Source organism: Centropristis striata, chromosome 15, assembly GCF_030273125.1.
Source record: "Centropristis striata isolate RG_2023a ecotype Rhode Island chromosome 15, C.striata_1.0, whole genome shotgun sequence".
Taxonomy (NCBI): domain Eukaryota; kingdom Metazoa; phylum Chordata; class Actinopteri; order Perciformes; family Serranidae; genus Centropristis; species Centropristis striata.
Genome location: NC_081531.1, coordinates 28,731,017 through 28,751,754, shown reverse-complemented (window position 1 = coordinate 28,751,754; position 20,738 = coordinate 28,731,017). Strand labels below are relative to the sequence as shown.

At 38.2% G+C, this 20,738-nt stretch overlaps 2 protein-coding genes and 1 non-coding gene across 5 annotated transcripts in view; 1 reads left to right on the top strand and 2 right to left on the bottom strand.

Moving 5' to 3' along the window:
• Positions 1-9,580, bottom strand: part of trim3b (tripartite motif containing 3b) — a 35,301-nt gene extending 25,721 nt beyond the window's left edge. The window contains exons 1-2 of one of the 2 annotated variants that reach the window (XM_059351559.1): positions 9,440-9,580; positions 7,189-7,270 (exon numbers count right to left, since the gene is read on the bottom strand). The gene's annotated coding sequence lies outside the window, so the exon portion shown is untranslated. Of the gene's footprint in view, positions 1-4,159; positions 4,357-7,188; positions 7,271-9,439 lie in introns of those variants that run through there. The other variant, XM_059351560.1, reaches the window with a different exon arrangement.
• Positions 7,998-8,069, top strand: trnaw-cca (transfer RNA tryptophan (anticodon CCA)). Its single transcript has one exon. It is a non-coding gene; the product is annotated as a tRNA-Trp (tRNA).
• Positions 9,581-10,695: 1,115 nt separating the features above from the next.
• Positions 10,696-20,208, bottom strand: fhdc3 (FH2 domain containing 3). 2 transcript variants are annotated; one of them, XM_059351557.1, is made up of 12 exons: positions 20,070-20,208; positions 18,701-19,197; positions 18,306-18,367; positions 16,327-16,429; positions 15,573-15,658; positions 14,331-14,431; positions 14,138-14,208; positions 13,889-13,996; positions 12,781-12,851; positions 12,505-12,622; positions 12,236-12,400; positions 10,696-12,129 (listed from the first exon to the last, which is right to left on the bottom strand). In XM_059351557.1, exons 2-12 carry the CDS (start codon positions 19,133-19,135, stop codon positions 11,050-11,052), a joined length of 2,400 nt encoding a protein of 799 aa, XP_059207540.1. In that variant the 5' UTR covers positions 19,136-19,197; positions 20,070-20,208; the 3' UTR covers positions 10,696-11,049. The 2 variants fall into 2 exon arrangements, with proteins under 2 accessions (XP_059207540.1, XP_059207541.1); XM_059351558.1 differs by having other exon boundaries at positions 18,701-19,208; positions 20,070-20,167.
• Between the last annotated feature and the right edge of the window lie 530 nt (positions 20,209-20,738).

Here is a 20,738-nt window from a genome sequence, read left to right as displayed (position 1 = left end):
TAGATAGTGTTTTCAGCAGGACTGTATTAAAATGCATTGTAAAAGTGCTGTTTTTACCTAAAAAAAAAACATACTGACCGCCAATTTGTGATGCCAAATTCATCGCTGCTCGTCCAGTCTGCTTGAAACTGCTGCTATGACAGCAGAGCAGAAAAACAGGAAGGCCTGTCTGCTGACTAACAACACACACATTTATCACATATATCCTTTGGCAAGGATGATGTAGAGGATGACAAACGTCGAGGAGTGGTACCTACTCTTCGCTGTCAGCACACAGGACTGACGGACATAAGCTTTGCTAAAATTATCAGCTTGCCTGATCTGAGCCAAGCCGGGCAGGAATGTGTCACAGGAACCGCCTGTATCAGCATATTAACACACGGCTCACACTCCAGCACGCAAGCACACGTGAACACACACAGACACACACAGGTGCACACACGGAAAAAACACGGAAAAAACACACGGGCGACAAATCAGGATTTTCCAAAACACAGATACTGAAAGGCTTCAGATAACAAATCTTTCTCTTTTGCATAACTTCACTTACAGTTCAGTGATGGGTTTTATTTTTACTTAAGCTCACAGAGGTTTGACTTCAATCACCAAGCTATTTGTTTCACTACCACAGACATCATCACAGCCTTGTTTCTATTCTTAGGAGAGAGAAGCTTACAGTACAGAAAGGCTGGTTATCATATTTTTATACAAACAGAAACATTTAGTGCAAATGCTGACTTACAAACCGGCCTGCTTCACATGCGTACAATGCATATGAGGAAGAGTGTTTGTCCTTCAAGATGTAATGAACCGACACATGACTGCTACGAGGACCGCTATGGAGACGATGAACACAGGAACATCAATAGAACATTGTTCCAACAGATCAGTGAGTGCAACTAATCTATCCTTTAGTTGTGTCTATGTAGAACAAAAGCCGATTTCCACCATCACAGACAGGGAAATGATAGTGCTTAAGGATATCAATTGGTATGCTGAATATATATATGCTTTGGACCTTTAGATCATAGCTTATGATTAATGAAGCATCAATACAGCAATCTCTGTATTACTATTAAAGTTCAGAATTCAAATATAGACAGGTGTTTGTCTGATCGATGTATATGCAGTTTCCAAATGACCAAAGCCTTTCTGTTTTTTGCTAATTAGAATTTGTCTGCAAAACTAATGTAAAAGAGTAGGAAAGCATGCCATATAATGATTACTGTACAATTCGTCTCCAAAGACTGAACTTAGAAATGGACAAACAAACAAAAACAAGTGTTTTATTCCTGATGTTACATGAAATACTCAAGAAACGGCACAATATGGCCAGGGCTATTACTGAGCGTCCCTGAGGGATCCATCTAAAAATATATCCAACATGACATGACTGCATCTCTCAGTTCAGTCACTAAGCTTTCACCACATGCCCCCCCCCCCCCCCCCCCCCCACAATGCAAAGTAAATATGGTTGAACTACATAGCCTGAATGCCCACAGCCAATACACAAACGTGCACTCATATTTTTATTGCACACATAAATACCACACAGTCATGTGCACATATCAGACACATTTATGTCACAACCAAACAAGAGACAAGAGTGATGTTGCTGTCAGACAACAACTGTGCCGCAGGATCTATTGTGATCAGCCAATGATGTATCTTCAGCTTAAACATCAGATTTTTTTGTCCCAGAGGGAAGAAAATGCCTCACATGAAGTACATAAAATATAAACTGTATACAAAAACCCGTGACTCAGAAGGTCCAATAGAATAAAAAGTTTTATTTCCATTTTTTTGGAGATGTGCACAGGATGCCTTTAGAAACTGTGCCTTTACATGAGCTGTCAGGATTTCTGTAATGCTGTGATGTCACAAGTATACCAGATAAAGTGCCGCCGTCCTCTATAACAGTTATATTCCAGCTCCAAAGACAATGCAGAGATGCCAAAAGCACAAATGTGGAAGACTTAAACACACTGACCAATCAGAGCAGACTGGACTTTTTGGGAAGGGTACTTAAAGAGACAGGTGCTTAAATGGATCATTCCAGACAGAGTGTGAATACAGGTATATTCAGACAGACAATAATAGAAAATAATGCGTTTTGTAAACGCGTTCTAGCACAAACAGTATATACATGTTCACATGGAAACTAAGAATGTTGACACTGTAAGAGGACAAATAAACTCTCAAAGATCTTATTGGCTACTTTAACTATGTAGTCTGACTTTAGCATCTTTAGATTAACTGACTAAATGAGTAATGTGATAGCTGTGTCTGGCCTGGGGCTGGAAACACTGGAGCTAGAAGAAGAAAATCAATGAAGACTGAAATAAAATAAAAAGTCATTATATTAGCCATTACAGTTTTTACAGCAGAGGGTGATAACAATTAACCTGAGCAGACTCCGCTGATGCTCTCTCAGAGGAGCTCCTCTCACTTCTAGACTTAACTTCACAAAGTGAAAACTTTTGAATTAATGATTTGTTCGATATTGTGTGCAAGTGTGCCCTCTCTGATGGGCACATATCAAAAGCAGCATTAAAAAAAATTAAAGCATTTACAGACGTGTAGAAAAATTGGCTTGACCATGCAGAGTGGAGGAGGATTTCTGTTGCTGTTACCCATGGCAACACAATCACCTAAGAGAGCTGATCTGCAAGAAGGACTGAGAGAGTGGCACACCTTTCCACACACAGGTTAAAACTGTCACACTAACATGGTTATTACTGCTGGTGTCATCTAGCATTCATGTACAGAAATATGTTATATAAACCCATGCACGATGCAAAATCAAAGCAGAAAATGCACTAATAAAACACAAAATTGTCTCTCTCCTTTTATCAATAGCCGCACTGGTTGTTGGTTAATTCAGAATGTGCATCCCTGACAACTACAACGTTAACACCTATGGCGGTTGGCATAAATGGAGCAGAAAATCCAGTAGTTACAGTATTGGTGAACGCAGTTAATCATTCAGTGCGCGGGTAGGTTTACATCTCTCCTCGCCTGACTCTCACCCCTCCCATGCAGCTCTGGTGACATTCCTCCCATGCCAGCTGGACATTCCAGTCTCCACTTCCCCCCACAGTAAGCAGAGGTGTTCCTGGACCACTGGATCAACCTTTTTACATGTGTAACATGCCTGCATACTTTTGCTGTTGTCATCTATTGAGTTCTTCAACATCCTGTCTTGTTGGAGTTATATTCAAATCATATGGCTGAGGAAAGTTTCTGCTCACAACATCAGCTATATAAGACATGACTGTGAGCACCGTTTTACTGTAAGGCAAACTTTACTAAGTAAAAACTGTTGGTTTTTAAGTCAATGCATTATTGATTATATTTAAGAAGTTTTTTTGTTTTTCTGGGACTGACGGCTGGCAGGTTGTAATTGCTTAATCCAAATCATCCATGTGACCTGAAATTTCTACAAAAAAAACAAAGCTGTTTGTAGTCATCACATGAACTATATATAACATGACTTTGAACACTGGTTTACTGACTGATTAAACTTTACAAAGTAAAAACTGCATTTTTAGTCAGATGTCAATTTTTTTTTTTCAATTGTATCAAAGGAGTTTTTCTGTGTGTGACAGGTTGTAGAAACTGCTTAATCCATCTTGTAAAATTTCTTTAAGAAATGCACAATGCACAAAAAAATGTGGTGTTAAATTTCTTCAGTAAAAACAAGCTCTCATCACAGTTAATTCAGACTTAATGCAAACAATTAAAGAAAAAAAAAGATTTCAAAACCTCCACAAATTTGTCATCACAAAAACTACATAACCTGCACAGATAACTGCATCCACAATCTCCACTCATCTGTAATCAGGCAGGTCAGCCTCACAGAGGGTGTCTGACATACACAAGCAGGAAATATTTTCAGGTTATGCTGCACGGTACAAAGCCATCATAGGCCAGCAAATGGCCTGCGGCATTAGTTTGCATACAGACAACATTGGGTGTATGCGTCCACCAGTGGGAGGGAGGGAAAACATGTGAGAGGGAGACATGAGAGGAGGAAAGGCTTGCACCCTCTGCCAAGGGGAGAAGGGTGTGAGGATGGGAAATAGTACAGGATGAAGGAATGAGTGCTGGCACACACACGGCATGAAAGAGCAAGTGATGGAGAGAAAGATGTACTTACAGCAGGTTGACAGATGAAGGAGAGGTACAAGGAAGTTTCAGCACGCTCTCCTCCACAGGGAGCGATATCCGTCCACGAAACCCGACATCGCCAGAGCAAAAAAGCACCTCACACAGAGAGTCTAAGGAGGGAGGCAGGAACAGGGCGTGCATGTGTGTGTGTATATGAGTGTGATCTGGATCTGGCATGTATGTGTGCAAGCAGGAGGGAAAGCGACTGAGAGAGAGAGAGAGAGAGAGAGAAAGAGAGAGAGGCTCTTAGGAGGCAAGAGATACAGAGAGATTGTATGAGCTGACTGGCTGGTGTGAAAATGGGAGGGGGCTGGATTGACCAATAGTGTGAGAGATGAGCAGAGTGAAGAAGAGATGGCAACAAAGAGATAGAGATTTTATTTAATTCCTGCCCTCACTCGTCTTTACCTCTCTGTCTCTCTTTTTGATTGCATGAGAAAAGCCCAAACTATCAAACAGAAAACTGGTGATGCTTCATATGAGAGAACTGGAGTTAGTCAGTTTAGGAAACAGAAAGGCAACCAGTCTATCACACTTTCTCTCCACACAGAGGAGTGTAGGGTAGCACAACAGTGTTTAACTACCAAATACTGCTGGGATTGTTTTTTTTTTTAAATCAACGGCTGTGATGCAAAATGTGGAATTCAGTTTAAAAGCAAGATGCAGTGACTGATAGAGTTGTGTTAAAAGAAAAGAGAGAGACAGAGAGGCAAAGTGATGAAGAGAGTAAGCTGACAATGATGTTAAGTTTGGCAGTAGTAAAGTGAAGCAATAAAGAAAGATGTAACAGGGAAGTGAAGGGCTGAAACACTGTGATAGTCGGGTTTGTAATATCTGTGTGTGTATGAACAGCAGAGGCATGATGAGCACCGTCCTCCTCACGTGTGCCTATGTGCATGCGCAAGGGGGTGGGGCCCAAACCGTCTTCCCAGGATTTTTTACTGCGGGAGCACCATGTTGCCATGGAGACTGCATCCAGTGCAGCAGAACACGCAGATGGCCTCTCTCTCTCTCTCTCTCTCTCTCTCTCTCTCTCTCTCTCTCCCTCTCCAGTTAGCTTCTCATCCCTGACCAGCAAATCATAAAAGCTGGTTTCTGTGCAGGTTTGGAAAACCCTCCAGGTATAGACGAGCTTTTAACTCAGCGTGCAGGCAACTATTTTTTGACAGACGAGTATAGGCTACATTCTGCAAAAGGATTATTTGACCAAAAAGTGTAATTTAATATATTTAATGTGTATGTTTATAGCAAAACATCTACTTTATTAAAGGCACATTATGCTGTTGGTGTACAGACCAATCTGTATGTGCTTCTTCACTGCAGCCTATGTAAAGTCTACATGGTGTGCGTTTGAATGCGGACAGTGTGGAAATAACAATGTGATGCCTGGAGCACAAAAGGGGACATAAAGGTGCTGTGTTGTATTCTTTACTTGTGATCCTACCACTCGAAAATTGACTTGTCTATTTCAAGAAAAACATTAACTGTGAAACTATTATATTTTTTTAACCATAAGCTTAACACCTACAGATTCAGCGGATTTGAATATGAAGGGTTTATAGACATTATTTATATATATTTTTAACGTATCTCATTGTATTTATGTTGTAAAACATAACATTATCTCTTATCTGTCATTTTATCCCTCTTTTTGATTTTATTAACGTTGACTTTTTTTTGTCTAATTTTTTGTCTTTTCTTGTATTTTATTAATAACATGATTTTATTTTTGAAGTTTTACATTTTTTAGCGAATTTGTAAACACATTTTTATATCACTTTATCTCACTATAATAACTTCTAAAAGCTCTTCAATGTTTCATTTTTAATTACAGCTTTTATAAGTTTTTATTGCTTTTGTCTTTTGTTCCATGGTTTTTCTGGTCTTCACTTGCTCTGTTTTGGTTTTGGCTGGTCAAACATCTGAAGAACTTTGAACTGCATCAACCTTTATTAAAGGTGCTTTACAAATAAAATTTGATCAGTTGATGGACTGATAAGGTTGTGCCAGCATTAATAAAGTGGCAGTAACAGTTTGCTTTCTGCCCTAAAATCTCTTCTCAAAAATCTTTCATAAGCTGACTTTCAGGCTAACTGCTGGATCATGTCGTAGATGGATTACAGAATCCGGCTAAACTCTTGTGAATGTGGTCAGATGGGAATTAGTTGTGGAAGAGTCGCCTGAGAATCAGGCAGTAATGGAGATTTGACTGCTACAGCAGTGAAGTGTGGGGGGAGCTGTGTAAGCCACATGTATTAGACTTCTTATTCTGTTTCAAGAAAGCAAGAAAAATAACTCTGACTCATTTAAAATGAGAAAATTAGAAGCTGGAAACACAGATTGTGGTCGCAAAGGCAATAAAAACTGCAACGCACATTTGAGGAACCACATTTACTTGTTAAACATGGGGTTTGTGGTGTTTTTCAGTTACAAAACAAATGCACACTGACTGGCACACACATCTTCCTGTTTAGTTCGTGTCAAGCTCCTATGACCTCAAACAGTTGACTTAAAAAACAAACCCCAGGTGACAAACCACAATCAACACAGTCCGACCCTTGTAAACTCAGACATCCAGAACCATGTGAAACCACATGTTCATATCCTTCTGTCTGGATCACATGCTAAATACTTCATTATTCATCCAGTTTTGGTGTAATAGAGGCAATAGAAAATACATACATTTTGACAGCATTGCCATTGGTTCACCTTGTTGGCAACAATGTGACATTTACCCAGCTAATTAATGTGCCCTGTGCTGCTCCAACTCCCTGACGTTTAAGCCCGTCTCATCAGCGTATGAAGAAAACAGCATGCATCCTAATCAGAGCAGCTGCAGCCGGAGCAGGAAGGACATTAATACCATCACTAAGCAGTCCCATTTTAAGGTGACTGATGAATATAATTACTGTTTTATTTAGAGAGAGCTAAGGAATATTGCAAGTTATGGCAGGTACCTTATACAGTATGACCAGGGTCAAACAACAGACACATATAGCATCTCTTGTGTGCACTTACCCAGCCATTGTGTTATGAGCAGTCTGGTCACTAATGAAGGTTAGTTTAGTGTCCTAGATTCTCCAGATGCTCCTCTTCCTTCCTGTGCAGAAAACAGCTGTGATTAACAGACAGGCCTGAAAGCAACTCAATTAGAAACAAATAGCAAATATTTATAACACAAGGAACACCCAAGGGTTCTCTAGATTGTGATTTGTTAAAATTTTATTTTAACAGTTATTCTTTGATTGCAGTCGATGTCACATGTGTTCTTCTATAACTTTTACTTTAGCTCAGATTGAATATCCTGTTGCTATACTTACGTACTGCTCACATCTTTCAGACGATTATTTTGTGGAGGGACCTTCTTGTTTTCTGTGCTGGGTTATTGTATGTGGATGGACTAAACTGATATCTGTTTAATTGCACCATCTAGTGACTGACTGGGAACTAAACCACCTACAGCATCCGAGTATTTTACTGGACACTTTCATGGCATGGAGATAAAATGATGAAGTGGCGCCGTGTTGTCACCTTTTTCTATTTATTTAATCTGAAAATCAAGACACAGATAAACAAAAAATAACATAACAGCAGTGAGAAAAACCTCACTTTGGTTGCGAACTGAGCTCACGAATGAATTATTTATTTAGACTTTACATCAGTTGCCTGAGATACACACCGAGAAGCGGCTTTAAATGTTTAAATTAAGAGCTAATTTAATGCGGATGAAGATATAACATTTCCGCCAAATATCCAAAACGACAACAATGGATAAAAATAACTTCCACCACAGGCAGCTGATGAGTTGATTTCTAATTACGAAGTGTGACCTCGTGGCGCAACGGTAGCGCGTCTGACTCCAGATCAGAAGGTTGCGTGTTCAAATCACGTCGGGGTCAAATCTTTATGGTGTTGGGGAAACGAACTATTCAGAAATTGTCTGCTACTATCACGATTTGCTGCTCCATATTTCAAAAATAAAAGTAAAGTTAACAGAGCTATAAAATATAATAAAGTCATTTTAATAAATATAATTCTATATATTTTTCTTCATTTCAAAATACAAAATACAGAGTTTTCGTCTTCAAAATACAATACAAAAATCAATATATATATATATATACACACATACCACACAAGTTAGAAGGACCAACATCACATGAGTCTGTAAAATTGACAGACTTGCATTCATGTGACTTAAAAGGATTCACTGATTCACTGATGAAGAAAATTATTATTTGTATTACTTTATGGTGTTGGGGATTGTCATTAGAAAAAAACTGCTGCTTGATATTACAAAATAAAAATGAAATTAACAGACCTATATAAAATATAATTAAATAATTATTATATATTTTCCTATATTTTTTAAATACAAAATATAGATTTTTTCATCCAAAATAATCAAATTACCTGGATGTAAAAAAATAGGTTGTTATGCCTTGTATTTTGATCTTATCATTGCTATTAATATTATTTCATCTTATTTTCAATCAAGCCTATTTCCCAGTGTGTATGTTCATTATATGCCAATAATTATGTGCTATTCTTTTAATTTAATATTTATTTTATTTTTATGATCTTTCTAGTATTTTTGTCTTACCTTGATTGTTGTAAACTACTTTGTGCTCTGTGTCTTGAATTAAGCATCCAAGAAATGCATTTGCAAAGTTGTTTATTATTATAATAACAATTAGTACTAAAAAAGTCTAGAATTTTTGTTTTTGTTTGTTTGATTTAATCTCCACACCAGTTTAGGGACAGATTTCTTGAAACCTGATTCTCTAATACAGGTTCAAATCAAGAGTGCTGGCAACAGAATGTATGGCATGCACAGAGGTTGGGGAATTATTGTCAATCAAAAACATAGAGTGTACACTTCAACTGAGTAAAGATTTTCACCTACAAACCCAAAATATGATTGATGCATCTCTGAAAACACATCTCAGTGCATCACGAGTGGATTCTTCATGGTTTCCCTTTTCCAACCTCAAATCTGATTACGACACTTATAACAGTCTAATGCTCGTGGCTGCTACGGTGGATTAAGTTTCCACACAGTGTGATCTTCTGTCATGTTACCACAGAGCAGGGAAGTGAATTTATTTTTTTTAATGCGATACAATTTGCTTCAGCGCTTCATGCTTTAGGCCTACACGGATTAAAAACATGGAAATGTTTCACTTAAAGCAATAATTTTACTAGCGAAAATACCTTACAGCTAATCTGTTAATATGTATTCTTGAAACATATTCAATATTTAATCTACCTTTTTGGTCCAACTGCCAGGTCCCACATTAAAAAACAACAACATCCAGGTTTGTCACTTTTCAGGCTTTTTCTTTCATCTGCAAGTCCTCGTGACCTTAGTTCTCTCTCCTGTGCATTTCCTTTTTGTGTTTTCTCCGTCTTTAAGGTCCTCCCGTCTCTTCTCACATGCTCTTCTCTGCCTAAATGCTTTCTTACAATACAACTTGCAAGTCTCCCTCACTCCCTCTCTCACTTGGTCCAAGTTTCCCCCCCTGCCCCACCTCCTTTCTCTTCTCTATTCAAGCCTCTTTCTCATCTTTCACTGCAACACACATACACACACAGTTGGCGAGCATGGCCCTGGTGAGAGACAGGTCACCTCAAGTCCTCAGGAGTCGACTCACATGAGATGGTCTTTAGAAGCACACAACATTTTATCACAATGGCCCAATTGTACTCTGGAGCTCTCATTTTACATCAAACAGGTCAGTCGCTGCTGACGTCGCACTCAGTTCACACTGTTATCTCTGCTTGTGTACAAGGCTATGCTTTCAGCTTTTGTTTGACTAAAAACCAACCTTGAAGGAGAGTTTGCATGCTCATAGCCATGAGAAAAGTCTCCCATTATCAGAGTAGTGAAATTTCTATAAAAACGACCCATATATTCTGTTTTATTCTATTCATTGTGCCCCCTAGTTTGAAATGCCAGACGACTAAAAATGTCCCCATTGAGCGCTCGCCAGTGGGAGGGATGGATGTGGATGAGAACAACAGAACAGTCAGAAAGGAGCCTGTATTGAGCAGTTTGTTCAAGAGAGTATTATAACACTGAGAGCTCAAATGAAATGGCTGTAAACAAACTGTGTTGCCCAAGTAACACAGCTGAATGTCTCTTTCTTCGCTTTCTGTCCAAAAACTCTGCCACTGCTGAGCAGAGACACCAGGGCGGCTCAGTGGTGGTAGCACAGATCATCTGGATGCCAGCGTGGGTTCATCAGCAACAATGTGTGTTATTCAGATTTGTCTGATGTGATGACTGCCTCAGCGAGGAGTTTGACATTTATATGAATATACCTACGGTCTGAATTTATAATCTGGTTGCTTTTGTGTTTGGGGTTGTTTCAGGGTTTATATCCTACAAGTTAAAAAAACTCCCTTTGCTACCTGAACAAGTGCCTTCCAGCCACACAGACAAAGAGAAGAAATAATAGATGAAGTGAAAGGCAAGCACTGGAAACTGAGCAGGTGTCACTAAGGAGACAGTAGCAACAGTCAGACTTTGAAGGATTTTTATAAAAAAGGGTAAAAGATGAGACATTTTCTTCCTGAAAAGGAGTTTATAATGTACGCCGTTAAGTGCATAATCTGTATACAAGTAAGATTATAAAAAGGTAGAAAGACACCCTTTATTGCGCACAAAAAGACAAAAAAAGAAAACGATTTTTGAGTGTGGTTTATCTCCCACAAAATCAAAACCTTCAAAGCAAGTCCTCATTTGCCTTGGGTCCAGGGTAAAACCATAACAACAATAATAATAATAGTAGGAAAAAAAAAAAATAGGACAAACACATTTAAATCTAAAACACACAAAGACAAAGTTTGGCCTTTGTCTCTAAATAAAAATCTGGATCAAGTAGATCCCTTGAAGTTTTGTTCTTCTACATCACCAGGCTTACTCCTGCCTCCAATGCGTCTGAAGAAGGATATGAACCCAGATGAGCTCACTTGACCATCTACATGATCCCCTGCCTTCCTGCCGAGCAACGAACACAATCCTTCACTGTCACCGCCCATGTTCTCTGTCCGTGATCCAGTAGAGTACGACCTTTGAGACGCGCCTTTCTGGAACAAGTCAATGAGCCGGAAGTTGGATGCTGGAGATCGTCTGGTTTCGTCTACGGAGACAGACCTGTGGATCGGAACCTGCGACACAGCTCTCTGACTGGGGCACTCGGGGAGAGACGCAGAACCCCCAGCTGGAGATGTTAGAGTGTCCTGACTGGAGGAACTGGGGAGGTCACTGCCGTCTCCGGTCTCCCAGACTCCATCATCAAGCTCATTGCTACCTGGCGTTGATGATAGTCTGCGTCTGTGTGCTTGTCTGTTTCGGTTGAAGGCGTCTCTTTGGGAGCAAGTAAAAGGGCTCAGGATAGTCCATGGAGAGCCCACATCCCCATTATTGGAGAAGATGAAGTCTCTCTCTCTTTTAGGCTTGGGGGTACTTGGGGTATCTGGTGTGTCCTTTCCTCTCTCCGACCGAGGAGGAGTGGCTGAAACTCTGTCTCCATTGAGGGAGCCTTTGCTGTTTTGGTAGCGAAGCACCTTCCGAGTTATCTCACGCATCTTCTCAGCTTCTTCTTTGTTTTCTGGTTCTGCCATTTTCTCAACCTCTTTCTGTATTTTAGGCTGTTTCTTCTCAGGTTTCTCTTGTCCAGTAGGGGGCAAAACCTGAGTTTTTTCTTTTGATGGAAAAGTCCGAGAGCTACGCTCAGAGGGGGATCCTTTGATTGGTGGCATTGTGTTCTTCCTGCATCTGGTAAATCCCTCTGGCGTGGTGGAGAGGAAGCTGTGTAAGGCTGACTCCAAGCTGGAGGAGTCCCCAATAGGTTCAATTCCTGGGCAAAAAGCTGTGGAGTGGCGTTTGGCTGCAATACGCATACTCTCCTTTCTCTTGTGCCTCTGCTCTGCTGCCTCTCGCTCTCGGTTCTCCTACAGCCGTGTCAAGAAAGAATAAATTCAAGAAGGATACAACACAGAGCCAAAAAATTACAAAGGTTGAGTTTTGAGTTTTAGTGTCAATTCTTTCTATTCTTACCCGTACAGCTGTGACAAACCGCTTGCAAAATGAATCAAAGATGGAGCAGCACTCCTCCAGTTTGAAGGTAGCTGGGTCTTCACAGAAGTACTCAGCGACAGCACTGCTCAGAGTCTTCAGCTCCTGAAGAGAGGACTCCACATCGGCCAGCTTCACCTCAGCTCTCTGAGAAATGAAAGCATAATAGAGTAATCAGAGGGAGAGAGAACGCAGACTCTTATCTTGGTGCTTTGACACAATAAAGGTCAAACAACAACTGGAAACGTTACCACGAGAAATGTCTCCATTTGCTGTAAGAGTCCAGGATGTCTGCTGCTGTACAATTTCACTTCCTTCACCTTCTTGACTTCCCTCTCAAAGTCTGTAATCACCTCCTCTTTACAAATTCTGCAAAAAAAGAAACATTTACACGATGCAAAGATGCAAAAATGTGCATCACAGCAACTGGATTCAATATCAGTTTATGACAGATTTGACAACATTTGATGAACAAACCAAGTTCTGTTAAATCACCAAATGGTAATGATAATAATGATTACTCCCACCTTGCTCCCATCGCAATGTTCTCAAGCTGGGTGGGAAACGTCAGCAATGCAGTGTCGATGTCCTCTGCTTGCTGTGGGTGGAAGATAATGGGGGCAGGACAAAACACCAGTTACATAACTGTTGAGCGACAAAGCATCATAACAGGCTTTTTCATGACTTTACGGATATTTTGTTAATTTGTCCATTAGGGCTGTGCATTTACATTATACAGGGGTTACAATTCAATATATTACAATATACATCAATATCGTAGAAAAGTTTATTCGTCAGTAATTGAATTAAAAAAGTGGAAATAACACATTATATAGATCCATTATACATAGAATGAAACATTTCATGTCTTGATTAATTTAATTTCTTGTAATTATAATGATTATGGCTTACATTTAATGAAGACCTAAAATTCAGTGTCTCAAAAAAATTGTAATAATACAAATGACTAATATGGAAATGTTGGCCTCTATGATGGCCTATATGCACTCAATACTTAGTTGGTGCCATTTGACTTGAACTACTGGAAATGGACTTTTCCGTCATATTCTAATGTATTGAGATGCATCTGTATATCGATTAAAAAAGAAAATTAAATTAAATTAAAAAATAAAATTTTAGAGTAACTAAAACTGTATAAATAACACAACACCATGCAGCAGGATCTGAATTTGCTGAAATTTACTACTTTTTGTGCAATCTTTCTCAAATTAAAATGCATGTTACCTATTGATTTACACTATTAAGATGCTACAGGGCCCTAAGATGCTGCGTCTCCAGACTGAGGAACATTTTTTACCCTTCAGCCATACACAAAGTGACCTCTCATCCCCTTATCCCCCTCCTTCTCCCACCACCTCCACAACAACAATTTTAATTACCATGGGCTGATGTGCAAAAACTGCATATGCACTTTATATTATCCTTTAGTAAATTATTCTTTTAACGTGCGTGTATGTGATGCATGTTTGAGCAGGTTTCCTTCTTTTTTCTTTCTTGTATGTGAACATGCAGAGAAAAAAGGCTAATCTAGTTTTTGTGAATCAATTCATAACCTTGTGATACTCAAGTGTGTTTTCTTACAATCCTTATGTCAAGTCAAGGGCTCCTCCTCACCTTGGCAACATAGTGCATGAGGTTCATTCCGGGCTTGTTGGCCTTGGTGTCTGCCAGCTTCAGCAGAGAGGTCATTCTGAAGCCAATGACATTGTCGCTGTAACCACCCTGAATAATAAGATATTTGAATTAATTAGTAAACTAAATACAGAGTAAAAAAAACAACATAAAAGGTGCAGCTTGAATGCATTAGAGAGAATACATGAAACAATAAGTGATCAAAACATAATGCTTAAAGAAAATACCAACAGCGTTCATGTAATTCCCGGCTTTTAAGACCAGCCGAATGACCGAGTGGAGGTCATCACAGTCCAACAGCTCTAAGGGGAGAGAAGAAAAAGAGATGGAGACAAAGGACCGTAATAAAAACCTCACATGACAATTGGTAGGTGTGAAATAGATATTAACGAAGCAGCTGTGGTGGATGTGTGTGAAATGTTACCATTAGCTGCTTTGGTCATGACAGCAATAGAGTTCTTCACCTCCTCCATAAGAGGAAAAAATTCCTCCCTCAGCACCATCGCTTTCAGCCGTTCCTCATAGCTAAAGGCAAGACACATTAACAAAACTGCATGATCAGTTTTATTACCGATTATTAAGCCAAGAGATAGGCATTTGAAATGACAATCCAGATGTGCTTTAAATGCAGGCTTCCAGCTTTTATTTGAGGGTATTTACATCCAATTTAAAATCCACTGTGGTGGTGTACAGAGCCAAAATGCTGAAAATTGTGTCAATGTCCAAATATTTATGGACCTGACTGTATATATGATTTTTAAAAATGCATATTGCGATATTGGCAACATTCCTACTTCTTGATGTAGTGACGTCAAATCATTGTATTCAAAACTTACTGAAGATAAAATACAAAAGCACCAGCAACAACATGTATTAAAGTAACAAAAGTAAAAGCACTCGTTTTGCAGAATGGACCCGCTCAGATTGTTTCATGTATTCTATATATACTATATATTGTTCGATAATTATTTTTGATGCATTTACGTAAAAAGCGTTTTACTGTCACCAAGGTAGGTTAATTTAAACTATATAATATACTTTTATGTGGTTTCATTTATAAAAATGTTCAATCACAGTTAAATCTTGATAAAGAGTTACTAAAGCTGGCAGCTAAATGTAGTGGATATTTGCCTTTAAAATGTAGTGACGTAGATTTATAAAGTTACATAAATGAAAGTACGTAAGTTAAGTAGATGTGCCTCAAAATTACTTGAGTAAATGTACTTAGTTACATTCCATTACTGAGTTTTGGAGCATTATTTCAATTATTTTAAAATAGGTCAGGAGTAAAAAAATTTAGCAACTTTTGAGATTTTCACTTTACACTACATTTTGGATTTATGGTTTTGATTTTGATTTTGTTGTACTAAATGTATTTATACAGACTCAATTTTTTTTTTTTTAATGAGATTTTCTATATATTTTGCAGTATTTTGCATTATCGTCAAGAATATCGTTATTGCAAAATACCCTGAAATATCGTGATATTCTTTTAGGGCCATGTCGTCCACCCCTAGATGAGACAAACATTTCAAAAAAAACCACCAAAATAATAGCACAGGATTGTAATCGTCTGTAGTTCTTGATTGTTGGCTTGAGATGACCAAATATTTCTCAAATGTTTGAGTTAGCCTAAAACATTAAAAAAAAAACAGTTTAGACTCACCCCGGCAGTTTGACCAGCTGCACCATGAACTGGTCCGCCTCAGGTAACACAGAGAGGTTCCCAGTGAATGACAGCAGCTGCTTCACCTGTACATACACACAAGTTTCATTTTCAACAGTTAAAATAAATCCCACTTATATATTACAATCTTAAATTGAAGAAATAAGGGGATTGGAGTGTGCAAGTATCAGGCAGTTATCAGGTCAGGTAGCATGATTGACCAACATTTGCACGATTGACATATTTTACAAGTGTACTTTCAAAATGATGACTGACAATAAATAGTAAAATATTCGAATTCATATTCATATTTAACCCGAAGGATACTTGGCCTTAGAGTAATCTTTATTTCAAGGAACTTCAATGAGTATTGGGCTTATTATATACACACAGGACCAAAGTGGAAAGATGGGAAGGAACAAAAATGAAAAAAAAAAAATAGATAAATGAATTATTATAGGGCAAATAAATGCATCAAAAAAGTATTAAAAATACATATAGGAATGAATAAATTGATAAAATGTGATATAAATATATAATTCTGTTTTATTTTCTTCTTTATTCATTTACTTTAATATTATTTCCAGCATTTTTTTTATATATTTATTTTTTAATGTATTCATCTTTGTTAACATGTATTTTTATTTATTTTAAACTATTCATTTTTTTTTACTATAATTCATTTCATTATTAACTATACTATTGCATCATTTTCTTTTAATTTTTCACTCCCTCCATAGAGTGGAGCTGTTACCTCACTTTCTTCTGGCAGGAGTTTACAAAGCTCTTTCAGTTTGCCTGATCCAAATCTGAGCCAGTTCCCTTGTCGAATGTCGTGCACCATTTCTGCCACTGGCCTGCAGAGGGAGACAAAACACAACTGCATAAAAACAGCGCTGCCACTCTCAACAGGGCTTATCAAACATGATTAGTCCTGCAAATCAAACAAATTAGACGGACATAAAACCGGTTTGAGTGAGGTTTATCCATAATATGAGCATCATGCTCTGCATTTAAGCTTTCTATGTTGCTGTTGCAGACCATTGCCTGATTTGAGTGAGTCCCCAAGGTGTTGCAGTGCTGTGAAACCCCTACAGTGCACCAAACATTAGAGATGTGAAACAGTCACAAAGTCAAACCCTGAAGACAAACAATGACCAAACATGGCTGTCATCAATAATAATGTTAATTTAGTAGCTTGTTGCATTCATAAAGTTGTTAGTCAGCAGCACTTTTAGATATTGGACGTTGCAGCTTACAGGGTTGACCTCTGCTGCCGCCAGATACAAACAGCATGCAACTGTGTATATAAAAACCTTTAGTTCTACTAAGAAAAACAAACAACTCGCACTTTACTTTGCAATTTAACTGATCATTTTTGTGTCATTTTAAATGCATTAAAACAGAATTATCAAGTTCACTTCTGTTACTACCTCACAGAAGCAGAAGCTATTCATATTTGATTAACAAGCTAAAGCAGACGTCATTACAGCTTCTCACACACATTCACAGTGTGTTTGGTATTCAAAGTGAGGGCCGAGTAAATGTTGGACTGAAAGTGACATCATATTGATGATCTTCAGACCCAGAAACGTGACCCAGACTACATAAACTGTTTGCAGGCAATGCAGTACTACACTTTGAATTTGAATGTCAAAAACAAAAAAAAATTGAAACAATTTGATCATCAATCACAAGTGTTTTTTAAAATCTTTTCTTTATATATATATATATATATATATATATATATATATTCCAAAAAAAAGATTTTATATATTATAATATTTGCTAGCTTGATAAAATGCATATAGATTCAAGAAATAGCACTTCTCTTTCTTTCTATTTAAGAACACATGCCTTTATATTTAAACCAAGCCTACATACATGGTGGGGCTGCACAATTCTGAAAAACATATTATTGTGATTATTATGACTGACATTGCGATAGGATTCATGATATTCGGGGGAATCTTTTTCCATAATTTTTCTAATTGTCCTTGAAAATTATCATAGTGTGATCTCTATTAACAAACGCATATTCAATTATTTGTAGGCCAGAACATCTTGCAGCACAACAATACTTTCTTTTGCCTTTAACACACCTGCGATTTAGATTTTGCACTAGTCCATACAGCGATTGACAATCTAGTCATGCTGAAAGTCCTTCATCAATCAGATCATAACAAGTCACACATATCTCTGTGTTTTCCACATTCAAAATCATTAGACAAAAGTGAAGAAGTAAAGGGAAAAAAAGGCCATAACTGGTTCAAGGGCACCAACAGGTGCAGTTAGCTGTGTTAGTTGGTAAAAAGTAACTCCACAAGGGACAGTCATGTTTCAACTACATATGAAACAATACATGAAATAATTAGCCAAGCAGCTACATTACAGCTGTAGTCCAACATGCCTGCTGGGTGTATCCTCCCTCTCCCTCACCCACTGGGTCAGCACTTTGTTTTCCTATCATTTAGTAAATTGAGTCATAATTGTCATAACTGAGTGCTTTCAAATTGTGTTTAAAAAGGCATTTCCATGTATTTGAATATGGTCGGCTCAGATAAAGAGCCTGCTGGTTGGGTAATGATTAGCACAGTGGAAGTGACTAGCGTGTCCATGTTTGACATGAAGGCACCCAGCTACTGCAGTTCTTGCATTTTAAGTTCCTTTGGTTCTTGCTGTGTTGAGCTCATTTCATTTCCTTATTGTAGACTGACATTCTGCAATCCTTACCTCTTGAATTGTCTCAGGAAGATCCCGATATTCATACTCTTTTTAGAGTCAAGGATTGTGACCTAAAGAAAAAAATAACTACAGTCATTAATAAAAAATAAATAAATAAATAAAAAAGTCGCCTCTGTACGGCAATATCCAGATGAGAAGACAAATCTATACACAATGTTAAATTCCACATAATGTTTGAGGAAGCATTGTCCCAAACATGGTTTTACATAAGCAGCAGTTCCTCATCGATGAAATGATTGGTGTGGAACTTTTAAAAAACAGTTCCTATTTGAGTGCTCATTACTTCCCTAGTGTGTGCATTCTGATGGTCTGCATCAGTTACTGGAAATTAACCTGTTATGTTGAACAAAATTTTCCAATCTAGTGCAACCCTAGATATTTACCTGAGGCTCCGGTAGAAAGAGGTCCATGCCATCGAAGGTCTTCAGACCCATGACCCTTGAGTTGCGCAGCGAGGCCCCTTTGTCTACATGACTGAACAGCTCCTCCATGCTCCGGATGTCCAGCACCAGGTTCCTTTGGGGACGCTGAGACGTCCAGACATTCAGTTTTCCCAGGACACGCTGGCTGGGGATGGTGTCCCAGTTCAGCTTTTTCATGGAACGTCGATTGACATTACGAGAGCCAAAAGATGGAAGAGGAGGTGGAGGTGGAGGTGGAGGTGGTGGTGGTGGTGCAGTAGTAACACACATGGGGGGAGGCACAGGAGAAGATGGCTGGAGAGCATCTTCCAGAGCATTGGGTGAAAGAGGAGGACAAGAGTTTTGAGAGGAACAGTTGGGAGGAGAAGCGGGTTTCAAAAACAGCACTCCCTCCATCTGGAGATCTCAAGTCCAAAGATGGCAGAAGGAGGAATTATCCTGCTGTTAGCCTCTCAGATCTGAGGAGATACTGAAACAAAAAATGAATTAGGAACATAAAACTGTGTGTACCCAACTTACAAAATATCATACACATCACATATTTGAAACTGCGGCTGTAATGATATTGACCGGCTGCCCAAAGCAATATTTAAGCAAAATTCTTGGTTAAAAAACAACCTTAAAAGTTAATAAAATAATACAGCAGCCTTAAGAAGCTGTTGTTCTATAAGTGACTGATGAAATGCTCATTTGACAGTTTATCAACATAATTCCCAAATGCACAGAAAGACATTTTCATTACTGTGTTGTCCTGTACTTCTTTTCCTTGCACTATAACACAACAGGTTAACATTTGCTCCATAAATACCCTCAACATGGTTCTTCCGCATGCACATACAAAACATCATTGAGAAAATCGGACTTTTTAAATTCATCCTTCATTACAGAATAGGTAAATGCTTCACATAACTTGAATTATTGCTTACACTACTCATTAAAGCCGAGTGGTTTATTCGGCATACATACATCCATAAAGCAAGCAAACTTAAAAATGTGGTTCTACGCCAGTTTGCTACCCATATCCACTGGTCATCTCTCCAAACTGTTGAAAATAGGACACTAACAATGTAGAACTGATTAAATAAGACCTATTTAGTGGGACATTTGTACGCCGAATACAAAACCTGACACCAGTGACTCTGAAAGTGTTGCTAAAACATGTCTGTGCGTTTTCTGCAAACAAGGCATCATTAATTTGACAATTTCCTAACCGAGTTTTGCTGTCAGCGGCTCACATCCTTACAGAGCATGTTCCTACCTTAGTAAATCCGTCAACAAACACAATAAAACATACGGTGGCACTTTAAATTTTCAGATTATATTTACTCACCGTGCTTTTGAAAATGAAGCTGTCAAATTAATTCACAATCTGCTCTCGCCTCGTGCTCATGCAGACTACTACAAGCCAGACAGTCCGTCTCACAAACAGCAGCCACAGGTGCAGGGCACGCCTCCACCAATCACATTCAAGTTAGTTTCCAGGTACGGGAACGCCCTTTTAGAGAGAGGCAAGAAAGATGATGGGTAGCACTTCCACTCGCCTACCCACAGACATATAGATACATATAGACATGTATACGCTATATGTCTATGGTCAGGCAGCTTAATATTAGGAAACACAATTAATTATGGTTAAATTATATATGATTGCACATGTGCATCTTACCAAATTCTAAATAATTGTAAAACATTTTGGGAAAATCATTAGTCAAATTAATCTTTGTTTTTATTGTGCATTTTGTTTATTTTATTTTATAGCAAATATAATATAATCACAATTTATATACTATAAAAGCAATAATTTATATGATTATATTTGTAGAATTATGTTTTTTACTACATAGCAAAGCAAACATGGAAAGAAACAGAAATTATTTAAGAGGCTCTGGATTATTAACATGATACAATCATATGTATTATATTTCTTTTTTTAAATTATCTCAGTTATCGTCAATATCGGTATATCACAAAACCTCTAAACTAAGTAAAGTATTATATA

Coding starts and splice junctions, on each gene's coding strand:
- fhdc3 (XM_059351557.1), bottom strand. CDS start 19,135: ATGGAGGGAGTGCTGTTTTTGAAACCCGCTTCTCCTCCCAACTGTTCC. Junction 14,209..14,330: donor CATGACCAAAGCAGCTAATG/GTAACATTTCAC, acceptor CTCTCCCCTTAG/AGCTGTTGGACTGTGATGAC. Junction 13,997..14,137: donor CCGGGAATTACATGAACGCT/GTTGGTATTTTC, acceptor CTTATTATTCAG/GGTGGTTACAGCGACAATGT.